Source organism: Cyprinus carpio, chromosome B20 (genome assembly GCF_018340385.1).
Source record: "Cyprinus carpio isolate SPL01 chromosome B20, ASM1834038v1, whole genome shotgun sequence".
Classification (NCBI taxonomy): domain Eukaryota; kingdom Metazoa; phylum Chordata; class Actinopteri; order Cypriniformes; family Cyprinidae; genus Cyprinus; species Cyprinus carpio.
The window spans coordinates 18,760,972-18,782,913 of record NC_056616.1 but is presented as its reverse complement, the minus strand read 5'-3'; the positions used below and the strand labels follow the sequence as shown (position 1 = coordinate 18,782,913).

The following is a 21,942-nucleotide window of genomic DNA, read 5'->3' as shown; positions in this document are numbered from 1 at the left end:
AATTCTGAACCTGTTGTAGAGTATAATTTGTCATTTATTCAAGCTCCATTCTGGCATTCCTCCTACCGCATTCTGTAATGTAATTACATAAGTTCTGTCAAAGCAAGAACAGTGCACTTTTTGTAAATCTGTATTGTTAAAAATGAGTTTCTCAAATATTGTTTAGAATAATATGCAGAATAATATCTCGCATTTATTCACGAATAAGCTGAGATTTTGATTTAGCCTCCGTTTATGTTTATAAAAGCTATTTTCTTATGTACTGTAACGTGTTTGTGACATGTATAAACGTGAAAGAGCAACATGCAGAGCAGTGTCTGGTCTTCATTAAGGGATATAAGGTGTCAGTGTACAGCGCTCAATAAAGTTATTAGGTTTTGAATCAACATGGCGGCATACAGGTTGTGGTGGACAACGAGATGTCTTTTAAGACTTACATTCAAAGAGACAAGTTTGTCGAGAGGAGTTTGGTGTGAACTGTTTAAGGCCGTTAGAGGTGAGCATGAATATTCTCCTGTCATGGTCAGTGCTGATAACACGTGATAACTGCGGGAAAGCACTTACGTCATAGTTCTTTATATCCATCTTTGTCACACACACACACACACACACACACACACACACACACACACACACACACACACACACACACACACACACACACACACACACACACATCAAAAGCGTTTATTGGATGGAGTTTTGCTTTAATGAGAGAAAAAACAATTATGGCCAAAATTTTATTGGATGGAGTTTGCCTTCTTTTAACTTTCGCTGTAAGGTATACTTCTGCCAGTGACCATGCTATTGATCTTGTTGTTAATTTATTGTATTTTTGAAAAAAAAAATAATAATAATAAATTATTCACAAAATCAGATTTCTCAAGATGTTTCCTAGATTTGATGTCTGTCTTGCTGAGATTTTGCTTATTGTTAAATCTCTTAAACTAATTGATGACAATAATAATAACAAGTTTTAAGGCTTAAACTTAAAAAAATTGAGAAAAAAAAAAAAAAAATATATATAATAAAAATAATAATATATATATATATATATAGATATATATATATATATATTATTATTATATTATATATATATATATAAAAGAGAGAAGTATTCTTATATTAGCAACCAAGCTGTTAAAAAGATTAACTTTTTATTGTGCTGTATAAGTATTTTATAGGAAGACATTTCTTGAATCTTTCCCAACTTTTAGTTCTTTTAAGTTTAAATGTCTCATATTAAACAATCTTTTACAGCTGTAAAATATAAATTGTCATTATTTACTCATGTTAAAATGGATCTCTTACATATACATTTGTTCATAATCAAGAAAAAAAGTTGTCACATCTAATAGATGTTTAGTGGATCTAATATTCTTCATCCATCAATTATTGTCTTGTGAAATATTAAGGAATTATTATCAAGTATTATGTGATATAAGCACTGTAAAATTTCTTCAATAAATAGATTCCAAATATGTGTTTAACAACATGTTCTTGTTTCTTAATGGTATTCATCATTTTTTTCAGGACATGCATCTATGTCAGCACCTTGGGCTGCTCATGGCGGACTCATCAGCCACTATGACAGTCTTGTCTGCTCCGGGTCACTGCAAGAGGATGATCAACAAAGAGCTGCACTTCTTCAGTTAGAACAGTTAAACAAAGTGATGACAGACTATACCAACATCCCCATCCTTCTCCCTCAACCTAAAGACTGTTTACATAGGCAACCCACCCCAGAACTGAAGAATAATACAAGTAAAGTAAACCTTTGCAGTCCTGAAGAAAAGATGTCGAATGAAAAAGAAGGCAGAGATGTAGACAACATACAAAAGGTATGGGTTTATATGTGCCAAACTGAGCAGCAGTCTGTGAATGTTTACAGGGAAGAAAAAGCTTAGCAGGACAACCTTCAGTCAGACCCCAGTGCTTGCACTGTGCCATTGCCTAATTTGCTGTGGGACTGTTGTTTGTAGGTCAAAGCAGCTTCAGCCTGTTTGTGTTTGTGGGGTGGAGAGTGGGAGGAAAGAGCAGACCAAGCACTTGCTGGATCACAGCACGGCCCCCTACTGAGTCAGGACACCCCACCTATCCCTCGCCTCAGTAATGAGGGGTCACCATTGTCTGGGAAAGAGATTCCCAGCTCCACTTTTAATATGGGGAAATAAACAGAAATATGTATAGCGACGTGTTCTTTTGTTGATTATTTAGGGCAAAAAGAGCAAAACACTTTGTGCGTATAGTGAGTAAATTAATAAATGCATTCTTTTCATTTAAAAGTGAATCACTTATTATAATAAGCAAAAAAAAGAAGATATTCTTTCCAAAAAATGTATTAAAATCCCAAAGTCATTGTTTATCTAAAGCATTACCAGAGCAAACAACAGTTCGTTTGTGAAAGAGAGTGGAAAACGGAGCCTAAGAGTGTTGGCATGTGAACTTTTTCCCCTTGGCTGCGTCCTGTGAAAGTGTAGAGCATGACTCCACCTTGTGGACCCGTCCCTGACAGGGCCTGTGTCCGCTCTCTCTCAGTCTCTTCACTGTGTTTGTCCACTCTACCGTGACTGGACCACTGCCATCAGCCACAATAACGAGCTACAGAGAGTTCTGGAAGTCAGTGAGAAGTCACACGCTGTCATCCAAGAACGCTGCGCCTCACTGCTCAAACAGCATTCACCCCATTGACAAGATAAATAAGGGCATAAGGATGTCGGCTCTGTCTTTTCCTGAATGATCAATTGTCTGCAGCAACAGACAGTTCTGGACTGGCTCATCAAACACCTTGTACTCTGAAAGCTGAATGCGTTGTGGACATTGATTTGAAACTTTGAGTCAGGGGCACTTAATCGCATGCCAAGAGTTTCCTGGATATTGGTGACAAAATCAAACCATAAGATGTCTTTATGATATAAGCTACATATAGGCTAAAATGTGCTGAAGCAAACCAGCATTTTACTGCGTTCAAGAAGATGGTAATGTTTGAATTTATTTTACAGGAGTCCCCAAAGCCACATCCTCCCCACGGCTACTATATCCATGGTGATGTTGGTAAGCTTAAGTAAAAAATTTTTTAGCTATGGCAGCAAAATGATTCATCATTTTAAGCATGCATATCTTGAGTTTGGAGGGATTGGACTGGACTTTACATTGGAGAGGCCAATTAATGCTTATTCTGTGTTTTGTTTTGTTTCATCATCAATAGGCACTGGCAAAACAATGCTGATGGATCTTTTTTACTCATTTGTGGAAAACAGAAGAAAAAGGAGGGTTCATTTCAATGCATTCATGTTAGACGTACATAGAAGTAAGTTCTAAATAAACCAAGGTAGCCTGTTCTCGAGTAATTGTGGATACATAAATGGCCATATGTAATATGAGTAATATTTTAAAATATCATTACAATTGAAAAAGTTTTTCAATATATGCTAAACATGTAATGTATTCCTTTGAGAGCAAAGCTAAATTTAGATAAATATGAATATATATAAATGTCTTTAACGTGATCAACTTAAATATGTCTTTGGTAAATAAAAGTATTATTAATAAAAACTGATCCAAAACTTTTTTTAATAACAGTAGTGTATATTTACCTCATTCCATATTAATCAATTTAGGGTAGTATTATTTTGTATTTGTACAAGTATAGCAAACAAACATGCCTTTTATCAAGCATGAATAACAATTAAGGAAAATAACAGCATAAAGTAGAATAGATTCCTCTCAGTTCAAAATTTAATTTTGTCTAGGTTCTAAGAGCATTTTCATTTATTTCTATTGACTTTAATTTGTGCATTGCATTCAGGGATCCACAAACTGAAACAGAGCCTGCCAAAGCGACGGATCGGTAAAATGACAATGTATGACCCCATCTTTCCGGTTGCCATGGAGATCGCAGAGGAAACCTGTCTCCTATGCTTTGATGAGTTTCAGGTGAGGGCAGGAGTAGGGAAATTGGGAGGGTGAAGAGTTTGTAAAATTGTTGAAAGATTTCTAAGATGCATATTTGCTGTGTGTTTCTGAGTGCATGAGTGAAGGGAATAATGTAAGCTGCAGAAATATTGTAAGAATCAGCATGTGCTAATGATGTGTTTATATTGATGTAGTTCATCTGACTACAGTGTGGAATAGCTCTTAGGAGATATAAGCCTTGTTCATTTTGGAGCCATCTAGTGGAGTCAGATAACTTCACACAGATCTGAAAACATGCTGAGGCCACAGATAATCGAGATTAGAAAAAAGCTAGAATTAAACCGAAAATTGTATTCTTTTCAAACCCAAAAAAGATGAATAAAAAATGAAACGCCATATACATGTTTGCAGATTTAAACCAATCAATCAGCAAATTTCTCAATTAATAATCAATATTTTCCTTAAGGAATGATATCTATTAATCATTATCTAGTTTTTTGTTCTCTGGTTCAGTATCATTGTGGTGTTTACTGATTTCTAAAAATGTCCTGTTATCTTAATAATATTACATGCAGCACTCAAATAACCTCTGTAGACTTCATTTCTGATAATCAAGAGCTAATTCTATCACTGCTTTAGGATGAAGGGCTGCTCTTTTTATTAATGGCTTTTAAATTGAAATGTTTATCCTAGGCCTGATCGCTTTCATATATTTATTTAGTATGGGTTCTCATTATTCCCTGAAAGCTCACCTCACCAATTGTTGCTCGCAGCTATATGGAAAGCACACAGATTTTGTTTATGATGCATAAATGAGGAGCTGACAGCCCCTTACCAATCAGGAGCCACTGCCACTTAAGCATGCAAATGAGGCATCGAGTTTCAGTCAGCCCCTCTTGCTTCCTTGAGTGAGGGGTAATGGAGAGCGACTATGGCGGGTCGCATGCATCCATGCCTCTTAAATGCTAATGAAATTTCTCCATTCTCTTCATTAGTCCGGCATCATTATCAGTAATTTGTAGCCTTCCCCTTTTGTCCCTCTCCACTCCCTTAATGAATGCAAGGTATTGAGAGAAGGACCAAGAGAGATATAGAAAGAGGAAGAGCGAGTAGAAACCGCTTGAGGCATTGTCTCAGGCCCCTGTCAGTCGCCGGGTGAAATTACTCATCGACAGAGTTGTGTAAGTAAAGGTTTAAGATCAAAAGAGTGCAATTTGGCACCCGTGTGCGCCACACAAAAGTGACTCTTTGCTGGCGTAATTGGATGCTCATTTGAATATCCGTGCTGTTGTTTTCGCTGTCGTCCACAACAACACCACACAGAGGGCTTTCTTGCACTCAACCTGGCAATCAATACCCAGAGACTGAAAGTGTGTGTGTGTGTGTGTGTGTGTGTGTGTGTATACACACTCACGCATGAGTGTTGCAGTGCCTGTGCGACAAACAAAAAACAAATACAGGACGGATGAAAAGGTCATAATTAAATGACTCCTTTGAAATGAAGAATAGAAGAGGACGGTTAAAGGAAATGTGATCCAATTTCTGCCATAGCACCTCATCTTTGTAACCGACCACCCTTCTGACAACACAAACGCACACCCTCCACCTTGCCGCACGTAAGGCCGCTATAGAAGACGCTAATTGGGTTTGATGGGGCCGAAGGTTTAATATGCAAAAAAGGGAAACACTTCAATATAAGAAAACAACATATGCTGGGGGTATGGCAGTCATAAGTGTGTCCTTCTAAGAATAGTAGAGCTCAGTGAATGAGGAGATCTTCTACATGACAAAAACATCTCCGGCCCCTTATTTGGCTCCTCGTTGCCAGATATGCAAAGGTTAATCAAGTATTAATGCGAAGCAAGCTGAAACTCTATATGCATTTTGACTAAATGCATTTCAACCCTGAAAAAGTAGCAGAAACGTGGGAGAAGATGAGAGCGGACCATGGTTGATCTCATTGTGTACTATTGACTAAAGGGCTCCTTTTGTCAGGGGAGGGTCAGCAGCCCCAACGTTGCTGCAGATGTGTGTGAGGCAACAGCTCGCTGCTGTGAAAAAGGCAACGTTTAAATGATAATAATGAATGATGATGATGAAAATGATAATAATGAAAGAACCACTCATCCTCTCGCTTCTGAGATTCAGGGACAGCCATGCCAGGCCCTCGAGCACAATGGGAGCGCATCTGTGTGTGTGTGTGTATACATATTTGTCTCTGTGTGGCCATCTGGCTCTCATTGTGCCACTGATTTTTACTATTTATTTATTTATTTATTCAATTATTTACCTTTTTCAGCGCTTTGGCCACTTGTCCTTGTCTCTAGCAGAAAGCCGCAGCTCTGTGTGGCCATTTTACAGTCAGGTGGAGTGGCTTTGTGTCTGTGCTGCGTCTGTGTGTGAGTGTGTTGGGGAGGGTGATGTCAAAGGACCTTGGCCGAGGCTTTGGTTTTAAAATGCAACGACACCTGGTTTTCGCTCATTCATTCACATGTACACGCATGCACAAGTGCACATGCATGCACACAATTGTGGTAATTAGCTCAAGGCAGAGGAAGGCCAAAGGGGAGAGAGTTGTACCTCACTCATCTCTAGCTAATACGCCTGTGCTCGCTCCCATAGTGTCTTGACTGTCCTGCCTAGAGGACAGAACAGGAACAACGGAAGCTAAAGGTTGCTTTATGGGCAACATGAAATTAAAACCAACCTGTATGCATTAATACACATTCATTTGTTTCATTACAGTTTGCCAAAAATTCAGTTGAATTTGATCTATTCCTATGAAATTAACTGATGGTATGCTGTATTTTACATGTGCGTGAAAAAGGAAATAGCTGATGCAGAATATGGGTTGCTATATTAAATTTTTCGTCAGATTACAATGATTAACAATAGTCTTTTTTTTCTTCAGGTGGTGGATATAGCTGATGCTGTGATCCTGAAGCAGTTATTTGAGGGCTTGTTCAAGTGTGGGGTTGTGGTTGTGGCAACCTCAAATCGACCACCTGAAGGTAGGGAGATGTCTGGGTAATGTTGAAGCCATTTATGTGATTAACAGAAACTGGTGTTTAAATGTCCAGGTCCATGCAGAAAATCTGTGATTTTTCAATCTTATTATTTAACCCTGGAAATAAACTGAAACTTTAAGTAAAGTTGAGTAAAAATGTGCCTTTCATTACTACACAATCTTCATATTTTCAATTTTTAAAATTAAAATTTAAATAAATTAATAATCTTTTAATTAATTGATTTATTTTAATTAAATTCAAATTATAAAATTGTAAAATAGAAGAAACACTAATGTTCAACAGTTTATCTGTAACATAAAGAAAAAAATTATTTTTTTGTTTGTTTTTTAAAGGAATTAATACTTTTAATCAGCAAGAATGCATTAAACTGATCAAGAGTGATAGTGAATACTTTTATATTGTTACAAAAAAAAATCCTCAAAATTACATAAAAAAAAAAATACAAAAAAAAAATAATAAATTCCTAAAAAATCACCAAAACAATCAAAAAATCTGACCACAAACAAAAAAAAAAAAAAAAAAAAAATCAGTTCTTTTAAATTGTAGTAATATTTCATAATATTACCGTTCTATTGTATTTTGGTCAAATAAATGCACCCTTTGAAAGAGATGTCCTTCAAAAACATTTTTAAAAAGTTTTAAACTGTGGTGTAAATATTCGTGTTAATATATATATTTAAATTTAGGTTTTTATAATTTATTACACTTTTTGCGGAAAAAAAAAAACAAATCTGACAATTAAATCAATTTATTCCTTTCATTTCCTCCATCAATTTCCAGGGTTAAGTGTGTGCTTTCTGATCCTGACCTGTCACCTACACAGCACACATGACTCTTGTACATTTTCACCTTGTATTGTTCGCTACCAGCTTCCCAACAATAGACCACCATACCTTTCTCATTCTCCTCGTTCTTTTCTGTGGCCTGAAAGTAAAACATGTTCCTAAACTACACGTCTGTCTCGTGTTCTAATCCAGTTCTGCACCATCTCATGTGTCAGGATCTTATTTCTTCCTTTTCACGCTTTTCTAAAGTTCACCTCCCCTTTAAGTCACTCTTTGGTTAATCGCTGTATTTTGATGCCATGATGTTTGAGGTCTATTGATAATCTGCGTAAAGTCTCTCACTCCTTTTCTGCTTTTTATTGCTCCCTTCCTTTCTTGCATGCACTTAAACACCTGCCATTGGCTGCTTCTCTGTGGTGGTGGATTACATGAAACTAATCTGAAGAGTGTTATTTAGGCCTGAAATACAATGATTACTGCATCCAGCTGAACTTTAAACCCTTAGTTCTTCAATAAACCATTTCTTATGTGCTTTTTGGTGTAGCTTGAGGAATGATTCACCCCAAAATGAAAATGATCATTAATTAATTACCTGTATGACTTTTTTTGCTTCTGTGGAACACTAAGGCAGTTATCTAGAAATATGTCTAAGCTGTTGTTTTCCATACAATGAAAGTGAATGGTGACCAAAGCTATCAAAGGAAAAAAAGCAGCTTGGACATTCTTTTAAATATCTCAATTTGTTTTCCATAGAAGTAAGAAAATCATACAGGTTTAAAATGATGTGGGCGACGTATTTGGATGAACTATCCCTTTAAATCATCTGGAAACTTCAACCTTGCCGCCATCAAAGATTTCTCGCCTATACGCCGTTCATCATAAAACGAGGCAACTTTATTTGATACCCGCTTGAACATGAGCAGTTAGTCTTTTATCTCTCTCCACCGTTCCCACTCTTTTCTTCCTCTGCCTCATTGTTGATTCAACAGACACCATTTTTTTGCAATTGCTGTGATGTTACATTAAACTGGAGAGGGAGAGTGATAAGGGTAGAGATAAGACACTCCTTCTGCCTTTCTCTTCTCTGTTTCTGTCTTGGAGCGCTGCTAATGTCTCGTTGTATGAAGTGGCCTTGTGTGCCGAGTACAAAACGGTGAGCGCCAGTTACATAAAGAAACCCTCTCCTAACATTAACCAGCCACAGAGAACAAAGCCTACGGTAAAACTTAATAGCCATCTTATTCCATTTTAATTAGGTGACTAATGGATAGACGGGTACACATGAAAGATGGGAGGGAGAGAGATGGCATCGAAAGAGATTGCTCGCTTATTGATATAAAGATGCTGAACTGAAGAGCCACTAAAGAGGCTTGCGTGTTTGAACTTAGATATTTGGCGTCACCCAAAACCATTTCTTCAGGTAAAGCAAGGGAAATGGATGGACAAATGTGAAAGAGGGTGCACTTCACTAACTTAATCTTTAAATGACCTTGTAGTTATGCACCAGGATAAAATTATTAAACTGCTTAAAAAAGTGTCAAATTCATTCAGAAGAATCTGTATCTGTCTGGGTTTTTTTTAAATAATATAAATGTATATGGATTATTTAATGACCTACAGCAGATAATTGAGAATCATCAAAGATATAACTTATGAAAAGTTTAATTAGAAATATTTTAATAAAATGTAAAATGTTTGAAAATAAAAATGATTCATCTTAAACTAGTGGTGCTTAAACATTTTGATTTCAGGGCCAATATTGGAAAAACTCCACGATATTTCCAGTTGTTCATAATTTTCTGGACAAACCTTAAGAATAACAATTGTAAAAGAATTTATATATATATATATATATATAGACTTTCAAAAAATTTTAATTTAAAAATAAGATGCAAGATAATATTGTTTTGAACTTTTGCTACTTTCTGATGTCTAATAAGTGACACTTAAGTGACTGCCCAACAATTACCATGTATATTTAAGTCTAAATGTACAGTGGGCAAAAATTGCCCTTATAAAAATAAATAAAAATAGCGACCAAAGATGGCCATGAAAAACAAACCACTTATACGTTGACTTACTGTTTTGGTACAAATATTATAAGTGGATGTTAAGGAAAAAGAGTATATAGGATCCTTTAAAATATCTCTCAGTATGATTCTCATAAGTGGCCACCCAGATGCCTATGGAAAGGCTTTATCTGTTCTTTCGTAGTAAGATCCTTATAGCATGCTTTCATTTCTTGGGTGAGAACTGGCTGAACATGTCTCACTGGACTGTTTATAGCTCAACATGCCTCTGTTATGACAGTTCTGTTTCCTTTATATTTTCTTGCTTGCGGCAGCTTTAAACAAGTTTTACAGCACAGAGAGAAGCATATACTCATCATGGTCTCTTTACATCTGTGTGTGTGTGGTTTATCATGCCCGTGTGGCTAATTGAAGTCTCCATTCACCGTGATGCAGGTTTATTGTCTGTGCAGAAAGAGAGAGACTTCTTCTCTTGAGCTCATTGTTTGGGAATGTAATGAATTTCATGTACTGCCTTTCTCCTGCGCTGCCCACAGAAATCAATTTCTGCCTCTCCTCATCCCTTTTGTCCCTCCTCCCTTCCCGTCCCTCACTTCATCAATAGACACTTTATTTGCCAATCATAGATGGAAAATGACATTATTAGGAGGCTAAAGAGTGAATCTAACCAGCATCTCTCCCTCTCGTGCTCTCTCTCTCTCAGAACTGTACAAAAACGGGCTTCAGAGGACGGCTTTTGTGCCTTTCATTGGCGTACTCAAGGTAAAGACAAAGTCATTCTCTCAGTTAATTTATTTATCCTTTCATTCTATCTCCATCTCTCTCTCTCTCTCTCTCTCTCTCTCTCTTCATGTTTCCTCCTCTGCTCTGTCTGGTTTTTGATGTATTTTATTCACAGGTAAAAATACACAACCCCATATGTGTTTGCAAAAACGCACAAAACAGAAAAAAGGCAGCTTTGATCATACCTGGAGATGAGAGCAACAGACAGAGAGAGAGTGTGACAGACATGGAGGCCGTTTAATGACTGGCGTGGGTCGGCTGGAATGAGACGGCATTGCGTGAAGCTGCTTGCATTTCAAAGTGCGCCCGGCCATGGACGCCAGCAATGCTCTGATCTGCTTTGCAAGTTAATTGTATTATTTTAAGCAGGTATTGGCATTATCCTGTGTGCTGTCTGGTTAATTACCATCATCCTGCGACAGCTTTCCATCATAAATAATCAGACCATCATTTTCAGGCATTTTACAGCAGGCCACATTCTTGCACATTTGATTGGTATCAACACACTGAGCTCAATGTGTTTTTAACGTTGATTGGCTTGTTCTGTAGTTAAATATTGAGCATGCTGTTCAAGAAATAGTTTACCCTAAAAAGAAAATTTGCTGAAAATGTACTCGCTCTCGATTAATTTTCTTCTTCTTCTTCATCAGAACAGATTTGGATAAATTTAGCATTACATAATTTGCTCACCAATGGATTCTCTGCAATGAATGGGTGCCGTCAGAATGCCTAAACAAGTCTAAATTTGCTTGTGGATTATTGTGATGTTTTTATCAGTTTTTCAGACTCTCATTCTGACGGCACCCATTCACTGCAGAGGATCCAATGGTTAGCAAGTGATGTAATGCTAAATTTATCCAAATCTGTTCAAATGAAGAAACAAAATCATCCACATCTTGGATGGCCTGATGTTTGAGTACATTTTCAGCAAATTTTCTTTTTTGGGTCACAGTTGTACAGGGAGCGCTAATGGCAATACAAACCAGTCATCCTTTACTTGTTTCTTTTCGCTCTGTGATTTTGAAGAGCGAAATAATAGGAGGATGCTTTGATGACTGGCAATACAATGTCTTTCTAATCCACATTATATCCTAGTATTCCTCATAGTTAAAGGACCCCCCTCTGTAGAATGTGCTAAAAATAAAAGCTGCTAGATGCTTCATTCAGGTTGTGATTTTTCTCAGTTTGACCCCTGGGTCTTTTATGGTCAGTGGGCCAGCACAGTCACTCTGGTTCAGACCATCTCTGTCAAATCCCTGGGGTCCTTAAAGTCACCCTCTATTCTGGCCTGTGTTAATCTTGCCTGGTAAGAGTGCTGAATACATCTCGCCCTGCGTTGCACCTCTAACGTTTGAGCTTCTTTGTTAGGCCATCTGGTTTTGAGGCAACCCAGGATCCCACTTCAGGGTAACTAGGGTGGCCCAAGTGCCTCCTCTCATGCCTGGTCAACCCTAATAATGTGTGACAGACTCACTGAAATGCACTCACTGGCTCTTGACTGTTCTCCTTCTATATATTTTAATCTCTCTTCAGGGTGGTAATGTTTATTTGCCTACAAAATATTATTCAAATTATTATTATTATTATTATTATTATTAGGGCTGTCAGTTCATGTAAATCATGTAAAAATGATTTAAAAACAATATAATATTGAAAAATATTTCTATTAAAATTATTTTAAATTATACGCTACGTTGTTTTTTTGTTTTTTTTTAAGAAATCTATTCAGCAAGGATTCATTAAATTGATCAAAAGTTATAGTAATGCTACAAAATGTTTCTATTTCATATAAATGAAATCTATTTTCTATTCATCAAAGAATCCTGAAAAAATGGTTTCATGGTTTCCACAAAAACATATAGCAGCGCAAATGTTTTCAGCATTATTAATAATAATATGATGAAATTTACTGCCATTGCATAAACAAAATATATTTTAAAAATATATTAAAATAAAAAAACTTCTTACACATTCTAATAATATTAATACTGTTTTACTGTATTTCTAATCAGATAAAATGCAGCCTTTATGAGCAAGAGACTTCTTTCAAAAAAAAAAAGGACTCCAAACTTTTGAACAGTGATGTATATTTATGTAAACAATATATTTTTTCTAAAACAAGTTGTCTATTCAGTGCTTTTGTCTAATGTAATGTCTTTAAATGAATGTTGATATTTGTGATCAATCTGATTCATTAATTTTGATTTTGCAGCCCTAATTATACATATTAAGTAAGGTCAGAACCCCTATTGATTTTCAAGTTTTAAGTAACTTATCTGTCTTTCATAGTATCTTTTTTGTTCCTAGCGTTCTTTTCTTTTTCTTTTCTTTTTTTTTTTGCTCCAACAGACACATTATCATAGAGGTGTGATGGCCTTATTTTTGCTCAAATGTCTGTCTTCATTTTGGCTAATTGTTTTTCTCTGCTGTTCCCCGTGTTCCTTTGGTTATGTTGTCTTGGTCTTATGTGTGTGTGTGTTTTCATGGTGAAGGTCTCTGGTGGGTAAGGATGAGTGTATGATGATTGAATGACTTGAAGATGGAGCAAAAATGAAAAGAGGCAATTTATGTTGGATGGCTGCTATTGTTCCACTGTCCTTTTGTTAACCTCCTATTTCTAATATTTTTTTTTTAATCTTTGCTTTCCTTCAGATCTATTTTATCATAAAAATATCCAAACTTTAATGGAAACCTTAAAGTAGTTAGTTGACTAGACAGACTGACTCCTTGATCTGAATAATTAGAGGCAGTTAATAAAGATAGACCTATGCGAGACAACATAATCCATTCATAGAGGGAAGGACAGAGATGTGTATGTCAGTAATGTCGCTTTCTCTTTTCTTGCTGCTGTTTTTTTGATCTGATGTCTAAAAGCCTGTTTACACCAAGTCCAATACAAAACTTTTTTCTTTTTTTTTTTAACTATACTGCTAAGTTCTCTGAAAATAATAAAACCTGAATGGCAGTGTTTATTAAATTAAGCAAAACATTGACCATAACTACAATATTTTGGACTTAAAATCATGTTAGTCATGTTTTTCCTCTGTCAGAACTTCTGGTTTTGGTGTGAATAAGCCGTAAGACCAACATTTGAGGTGCCTTGACATTCGTTAACGGTCACTCAAAAGATGTTGTTTTGCCAAGTCACCACTAAAGTTGGTCAGTCATGTTTTTAGCAGGCACAGATTAGCAAAGACTGAGGAGCGAGTGATTGTGATGGAGAGGATGAGGGCCATGGCCTGTGGCCTCTGCGGAGGTCTGGGGGGTCTGCGCTTTCAAAGCGAGACAGATGTTCCAAGTGTGATGTTTCTTTAAGAGTCCTGGGCAGGGCAAGGAGAGGTTGTGAGAACATTTTGAGTATGTTTTGAGAGTGTTCTGATTAACTAACAAAGCCGGTTACATGTAAAGGGAATAGATCATTAGGCGTAATTAGTGTGTTCACGTCGTTAACCACCCCCATAGCTCTCTCTCTCTCTTTCTCTCCCTCACACACACACTCGCTAGTCACCTAATCTCTCAATAGATTCACTCAAGACACACACACACATAGAGAGAGACAAAATCACACAGCGCAGTGGTAAAAACACTTTGATGTAAGAGGAGTCGTCCTGGACTCAAAAGCATAAAGGCAGTGTTTTAAGCTGTCTCTCGTTCTCTTTTTACCCCGCCCCCGCTTTCACCCCCCCTTTTCTTTTCTCCTACCCACAGAGGCTGTAAGACACACAAAGATGAATGGACTACAACCTTTCCCCCCTGTCCCTCTCTGCCACCTCTCTTTTTCAGTTCTCCCACCGCGCGCTCCTTAAGCCAGGCTCTGTCAATCCACCCCTCTTCCTCCCAAACAGGAGGGAAAAAAGCATCAAATGTTTTCGGCTGTCAGTAATGAGGTAGTGGACCTCATCAGGGTCCAATCGCCAGCTATCCTTGGCTTTTGTTGGAGCTCAATGGCAACCCTTGCTTTGAAAAACTCAAAGGCAACTTTTTTGAGGAGTGGAGAAGAGATAGAAAGAGAGAGGGAAAGAGCAAGATGGACAGAAAGAGAGACAGACTTCAGTTTCATTCGAAATGGTTGTGCAGGGAAGCTGTGGGCATCCAGCACATGCAACAATAAGAACTCTTTAAAATAAACTTTCACTTTAAAATTGATAACTAAATAATCTATTTTATTTGTATTTATTTATTTAAATTTTTATTTTTTGTAATGACGTGGTGGGCATTACAAAAAAAAAAATACTATTATTATTATTAAGAAAAAAACATTTATTATTTTTAATTCACGTATAATAAATAAAAACTAAAATTATTATTATTATTGATGATGATGATGAAGGAAAAAAGTAAGTTTATATTTTTTTTTTTTTTTTTTTTTTTTTTTTTATAATGTCTGTCAGGTAACTTCATCCAATTTTATTTGTATATTTTTATTTTATTTATTTTGCTTTTTTTCCACGCATATATGTCCATGTGACCTGACGCATCAATGGTTTCTTCAGAAATTATACCTGCCTCTGTAAACAGACAGACAAATAAATAAATAGTGGGCTGCTCATCTGACTTATTTTTTATTTATTTTTTTGCTGTTTACAGAGGGATCATTTTACAACTTTTGCTAACTTTGGGTTGGATTGGTCATGGGCAAATTTTAGAGAGAGGATGTGTTGTTGAAGTAGGGGTGGTCTAATTCAGTGGCTAAATAAAAAAAGTAATCAACATGGCTGAAATTGTCCACTAAACAACAGCCATTAATCTTACTAATAGCAAGTGCTAGAGCTAAACCTAAAATTATATCATTCTAGTTGCCATTTTAATTTCATAGAAACAGGTTTTAGTTTTTTATTAAAAGGTCAGTCAGTTAGAAGATCCTGCACATTTTGAGCGGTCTGGCAGGTCTTGTTGAAGGCCGAGGACGCGCATCAGATTTGCGTGGCAGTGTGCATTCTGAGTCGAGAAGAGCCGACGATGAAGATCTTTGAGGAGTTATGAGTCCTTAATGAACCCATCAAAGGCCATAATCATGCAATGATCCACAAGAGGACGTGTCTTCAACTGATTATAAAGAACCATGTGCTGGAATCATTACTGATTGTATTTCTCTCCCCCTCTCCCTTCTCACGATTACTCTTCTGCGAGATGGCCCATCAACCGTTAAGATATACAGGCAGAAATGGAATAGGGTGCGCAGAGGAATAACCCGTTTTGATGGCTGCTGGGGAAGCGCGGTTGTCGTGGCCGTGGCGGCTGTTTACATGGCGGCCTGGTGACAAGGTCGAGCGGGGTTGATGAAGTGACACTTTTCCTTTTGTGTTCTTCTGCTCGTGGTTTGTCAGCCTGTCATTACGGCTGATTCAGCCAATTGGCTCGGACGTGGAACTCTGCGCTCGAGAGAGAAAAGTTGACAGTGCTGGAGAATGGGGGGAAGAGGCGAGGGATACAGGAAGAAGAGGAATAGATCGCTCCTCTCTCGCTCTGTGTGGTGATTGCTAATTATCTTTAGTTCAAGGAGGAGGGTGGCGGAAAATTCACTGATTTCATAATTCGCTGGAGCTGTCATTGAGGACTGATTCAGGCAAAGGCCTCTCGCCTAAATACCACATATTATCCACATCCTGTTAAAAATAATCACCCTTCCTTTTCATCAGTCATTTTTGTCACCGTTTCTCCAGCATTTTGTTACTTTTTAATGTTTTTTTCTCACTCGCACATAAGTTTGATATGCTGTGGTTCCACACAGACACTCCATAAAAGTGAGCGACTAACACCTTTAACAGTGTTGACAGTTAATACGCATATTTTATTTGACCCGTAACTACATATCACTTTGTTTCACAGATGCTATTTTAGCAGTAATTTCATATCACACAATAACAAGTGCAAAGATCCCATTATAAATTCTCTATACTTGCATTTTGAAACCTGATAAAGTTTATCCCTCAATCTTTTACTGTTTTAGATAGATAGATAATACTATGAATACCTGGATGCTAACAGTAGATTAAAATCATTAGAAAAGGTAAAACTTAATGTATTTCTTAATTATATGGCTTACAACAGGATAATATGGATCACAGTATTATTTTGTTATAACAATTAAAACGTGTTTTATTAACCCACAGTACATGTGGCATTGTCACCCCCTAGGGGTGAGCTGTGTATTGCAATACAAAATTTACATGGCAAAACAGAACTACTGTCATTTAAACTTGCTCATGAAACGCTGTCACTTTCTCTCTTCTTATTTGTAACTATTCTCTTATACCACATTTCTCCTTTGCTGTACAGGAGCACTGTCATACCGTCAGTCTTGACACTGGAATAGATTACCGGACAAGGGAAATGGAAGCAGCAGGAAAACTATACTACATGTAAGACAACTCTCTCTCTTTGTGAAAGAGTGATTTAGCAACATTCAATTAATAATTTATTTTTATTTAATTAATAAATTAATAATTAAACCGCTACAAGGTCATTTGGGGCAATTGTAATTTTTATTTTTAGAAGTATTTATTTCTACATTTGTTTGTTTGTTGGATGTCCAGTATTTAGACCTTTATGGCTTTAATCAGCAGAACTGCTTTTAATATTGATAATAATAAGATATAACTTGTATTATTCCTGACAAATTATACATATGCGCTACCTTTCAAAAGTGTTTGAAGAAATTAAAACTTTCAAGGGCACATTGAATAAAGAGTCGAAACACATTGAATAAAGAGTGTCAAAAGAAAAAAAAAAAAAAAAATATAAAGATTTCTATTTCAAATAAATTCTGTTCTTAACAATCCTATCCATCAAAAAAAAAAAAAAAAAAAAAAAAAATTTTTAAGCAACACACCTGTTCTCAACATTGATAATAATAAAAAATGTTTCCCGAGCACCAAATGAGCACATAGAGTGTGAACCTGTAGTAATGGCTTTTGAAAATTCAGCTTTTTACTGTATGTATTTATTTATTTATATATATATATATATTATATATATATATATATTATATATATATATATATATTACTAACCCTAAACTTTTGATATGCAGGCTTAGTGAGCATAAGTCTCTTTCAAAAATATTTAAAAATTCTTACTAACCCTAAACTTTTGAATGGTAGTGTATTTATTACAATTATACATAATATATTTTATGCTTACTTTACGTAATGGAACAGTTATTTTACCACACAAATGTTTCTCATATGAAAAGATGCCAGTTGTAATAAATCTGACAAAAATAAAACTAACAACTCAGAAGAGAAAAAAGAACTGATAATAAACCGCAAGGGAAAGAATTACATATCATGAGTGCACATTAATATAAATACACACTGAGCATCTTTTTCTGACTTATTATAAACCCTTTATCTCAACAGCTGCTCTTTTAGAGGATGTTAATATGCATGAGTTTGTTGACACCTGATTGCTGCTCCCTATTATTCACACTCTCTCAATGTTTGCGTTTTGAATCCAACATCCTGTTCTATTGAGGCACTGTGAAAATTCAAACACAAGCCTTCAGCACGCACTGTTTGATGTGACCACTTCAAACCTGGTTAATTTCATATTCAATTATCTTTCTCTTTCACTCGCTTTCCATAGATCAAGTGAGCCTGATGCAGAGAATGCTGTCAATACACTGTTTGAGGAACTGGCGTACAGACAAAATGATGGTAAGCGAGTTAATTTGCCTTTGCATAGATGGGGGTTTTAAGGTTAAGAGTGGATGTTTCTTGACTTAGTGTGTGAGGTTTAATCTTGTAGTGTTGGCTGATTTTATGTGTAGACCTTATAGTTTAATTGCTAAAGTGTTAGATCTTTCTATTGCAGTCAATAACTGTATTTCTGCCTCTAACCATTGATAGTAACCAGGCCAAGAGTCCTGAACATGCAAGGAAGAGAAGTAACCATGAGCAGAACCTGTGGAACTATTGCAGACTGCACCTTCCAAGAGCTGTGTGAGCGAGTGAGTGTGACATAAAATTCTGGTTTGGGATTTGGATTGTGGTGTCTTTTCCAAACATTTTAGATGTAGATATAGGAGGGAAGTGGTTAAACTGGAAAGGAACAGCATTCTGGCACCTTCAGGAAAGGAATACTAAAATCTTGGAGCTTGCCATTCCACCTTTATGTAGTCAGTGTAATCACTCTTAGTAAAAAAAAAAAAATGAATAAATGGAGTAAGCTCATTGCATTTAAGCATTATACTTCCATCTTCCAATGTGGGCCACTCTCAGTTCCAATAAATTTTACATTATTGTAATATGCTGATTTGGTGCTCAAGAAACATTCTTGTATTAACAATGTTGTAATATTTAATATAATATAATAATATTTTTGTGAAAACCACTTTTTTCAGGATTCTTTGATTTAATAAAACACCTAAAATAAAATTTAAGAAGAGCATTTAAAATAGTTTTTTGCAACAATATTAATGTATATTTATTGCCACTATTGATCAATTTAATGCATCACTGCTGAATAAAAGAATTAATTTATTTAAAAAATAACTTACTCAAACACACATGCATTTCAACATAGGCTATTATTCTTGGGATGGAAAGGAAATCCTGTCTTTGCTCCAAAATCATCACCACATTTTTAAAATCCACCAAAATCCCTGTTTAACCTTTGCTTACTGCTAAGGATTGCTGATTTATTCTCTCTTATGTATCACTCTGCATTTTCCTCTTTATTTTCCATGTTCATCTACCACTACCATATCCCACTTCATCCATCCATCTCTCTACACATTTAATTCATCATTGCAGCCCTGTGTATGGCCAGTCTAAGCCAGCTTGTATGTATGTGTGTGTGCTTGTTTATGTATGTAGCCTTGGACTTGGTTTACCAGTATGATGCTCCCTTTTTTTGTTTGTGAAGGAAAGAAAGAATGGGTATGCTGCTCTCTAATGGAGCCGAGACACTGTCTCTGCGTCCTTCAGTGCTTTTGAGAGCGCTGTTCACTTCAGTGTACTGAGAGGGCGAGCGAGTGTGTGTGCGTTTGTGGGTGTGCATGTACATGTGTGGATTTGTCTGAAGAGTCCTCAACTTCTTCATCTTCATGGTCAGGCTAATGCAGTTGGGACTATGTCAGCATGTGTTAATGTGCCTTTCCACTTAGTTACCACAGAGATACATGCTGCCTAGAGAAGATACAGGATATAGGATGAAATAGAAGATTAGAGACAAAAATTCAAGAGGGAATAAGCACATGAGATGAGAGATGGATGGATAAAAAGGTATGTGCTAAGGCTTCAGAGACATCAGTGAAGTTTCCCTCTCAATCACTGTCATGGTGGGGAGACCCCTGAAGATAAAGCAGATGAATGTGTGTTTTATATTATATTTTCAAACATAATATACACTGTTTAAAAGTTTGGGGTTGGTAAGATGTTTTTAACGTTTTTAAAAGTAGTAGCATATGCTCATCAAGGCTGTATTTTAATTGATCAAAAATACAGTAAAAATTGTGAAAATCTATTGAAATTTAAAATAACTTCTATTTTATCATTTAATTTATTACTGTGATGCAAAGCTGAATTCTCAGCAGCCATTACTCCAGTCTTCATTGTAATGTCAGTTTTTAAAACAGCTGTGCTGCTTAATATTTTTGTAAAAACCATGATACTTTTTTCTTCCAAGGATGAAAAGTATAAGTTCATAAGAACATCATTTATTTGAAAGATTTTTTTATTTGTAACAATGTAATACACTCTTTAATGTCACTTCTGATAAATTTAATGCATCCTTCATGCATTCATTTCTTTTTTAAAATCATAATTTACTCACCCTCATTTCGTTCCATATCTGTATGACTTTCATTCTTCTGTTTTGAATAATGTAGTGGTCTTTTTTAACATTTAACTACAATGAATAGAAATCAAAAATTAAGCAAAAGCTCATGAGAATGAGTGAATAAAGATAACTGTAGTTTTTTTTTTTTTGATGAACTATCCCTTTAAGCAGAAGAGCTCACTTAATATGGTTAAACATCTCTGTTTAATCATTAATGCTACCAAATTTTTACAAGTGTGTTGATGTGCTTATCTGTTGATTGCAGCCTTTGGGTGCAGGAGATTATTTAGAAATCGCACGGCAGTTTGACACGGTCATCATACGGAATGTTCCTCACTTTCGAGTCGGAATGAAGGACCAGGCTAGACGCTTCACCACACTCATTGACAACTTTTATGACCAAAAGGTAATGACTCTTCAAAACACATACTACTGTAACTTTGACATCCTTCAAGCTCATGCAGGCCTTAAACATGTCCATCTGCAGCAGAATCAAAAACACTTGTTATTCATGTGCAATCCTCAAATACATTTGTTTCATAATAACTTTGCCATTCTCTGTTAGCACCAGCAACCTATGGACATGGTTCAATTATGTGTTTAAACTCTCAGGTAAGAGTGGTGATACTGGCTGATGCACCATTACACCGCCTCCTTGATCAGGGACCGATGACTGGAGGGGAAGCAAGGGATCGCCTAATGATAGATGAACTCGGCCTGACCGATGTAATGACAACACCCTAACAGTGCCATCTATTGGCATTACATTATAATTCTGAATCTATACATAAACACTGAGAGCACACATTCATGTTGCATGCATGTAAATAAATATACTTAGTCATGTATAGATAAAATCTTTCTGGTTTATTTTAATGAGCCTTGGTTCTTTGCTAATTCCTGTAGAAACACATTTGTAATCATTAATTTATTTTGCTTAGGAGGCCAGTGAGAGGCTGACATTGTTCACAGCAGATGAAGAGGTCTTTGCCTTCCAGAGGACAATATCCCGCCTCACAGAGATGCAGACAGAACAGTACTGGAAAAGTGGGGATCGGAGTCGAACATGAACTGAAACTCCCTTGCAGTAACCAAATGCTTCTTAATCGAGGCGACAGGAGAGTCTTTGTCGCCTCCAAAAACATTTGGGATGGTACATTTCCATTAGCAAAAACAGACTCTAAGCCTAATCTTATTACTTTAAAAGCAAGTGGAACTGTCCATATGCTCACATCACCATTAATATGTAAAACAAAATATCATGGACTGCAGGAGGACAAGGCATATGTTGCAAAATAAGATGATTTCTAGCCCCCTCTAGTGGATTGTGTATTCTGTTGTATTTAGTACATTATGTACTTTGAAATACACTCTTACTGTGGGAGAGGGAAAATATATTTATAAATGATGTCTAAAGTGAATTTATGCAGTTATGCTTTCTTAAATATCAAAGCATATTTACATATTTAAGGAGTAATAATTGCTATAAAAAGCAATATAATAATTTACATAGAAAGTAATAATTATGAAATAAAAGTTAAAATCATAAATTATCAAGATTTACCAAAGCAGTTTTTTTCTTATGTGGTGGAATTGGGCTTCCATTCCTTAAATATTA

At 36.1% G+C, this 21,942-nt stretch overlaps 1 protein-coding gene across 2 annotated transcripts; it reads left to right on the top strand.

Annotated features, from left to right (window-relative positions):
- The first annotated feature begins 345 nt into the window (after positions 1–345).
- afg1lb (AFG1 like ATPase b) lies at positions 346–21,928 on the top strand. 2 transcript variants are annotated; one of them, XM_042746826.1, is made up of 14 exons: positions 346–496; positions 1,534–1,841; positions 3,003–3,054; positions 3,209–3,310; positions 3,809–3,936; positions 6,827–6,926; positions 10,463–10,521; positions 16,822–16,904; positions 18,129–18,199; positions 18,392–18,492; positions 20,590–20,633; positions 20,697–20,730; positions 20,937–21,050; positions 21,266–21,928. In XM_042746826.1, exons 1-14 carry the CDS (start codon positions 388–390, stop codon positions 21,392–21,394), a joined length of 1,434 nt encoding a protein of 477 aa, XP_042602760.1. In that variant the 5' UTR covers positions 346–387; the 3' UTR covers positions 21,395–21,928. The 2 variants fall into 2 exon arrangements, with proteins under 2 accessions (XP_042602760.1, XP_042602759.1); XM_042746825.1 differs by having other exon boundaries at positions 20,590–20,730; positions 21,266–21,925.
- Positions 21,929–21,942: the final 14 nt, after the last annotated feature.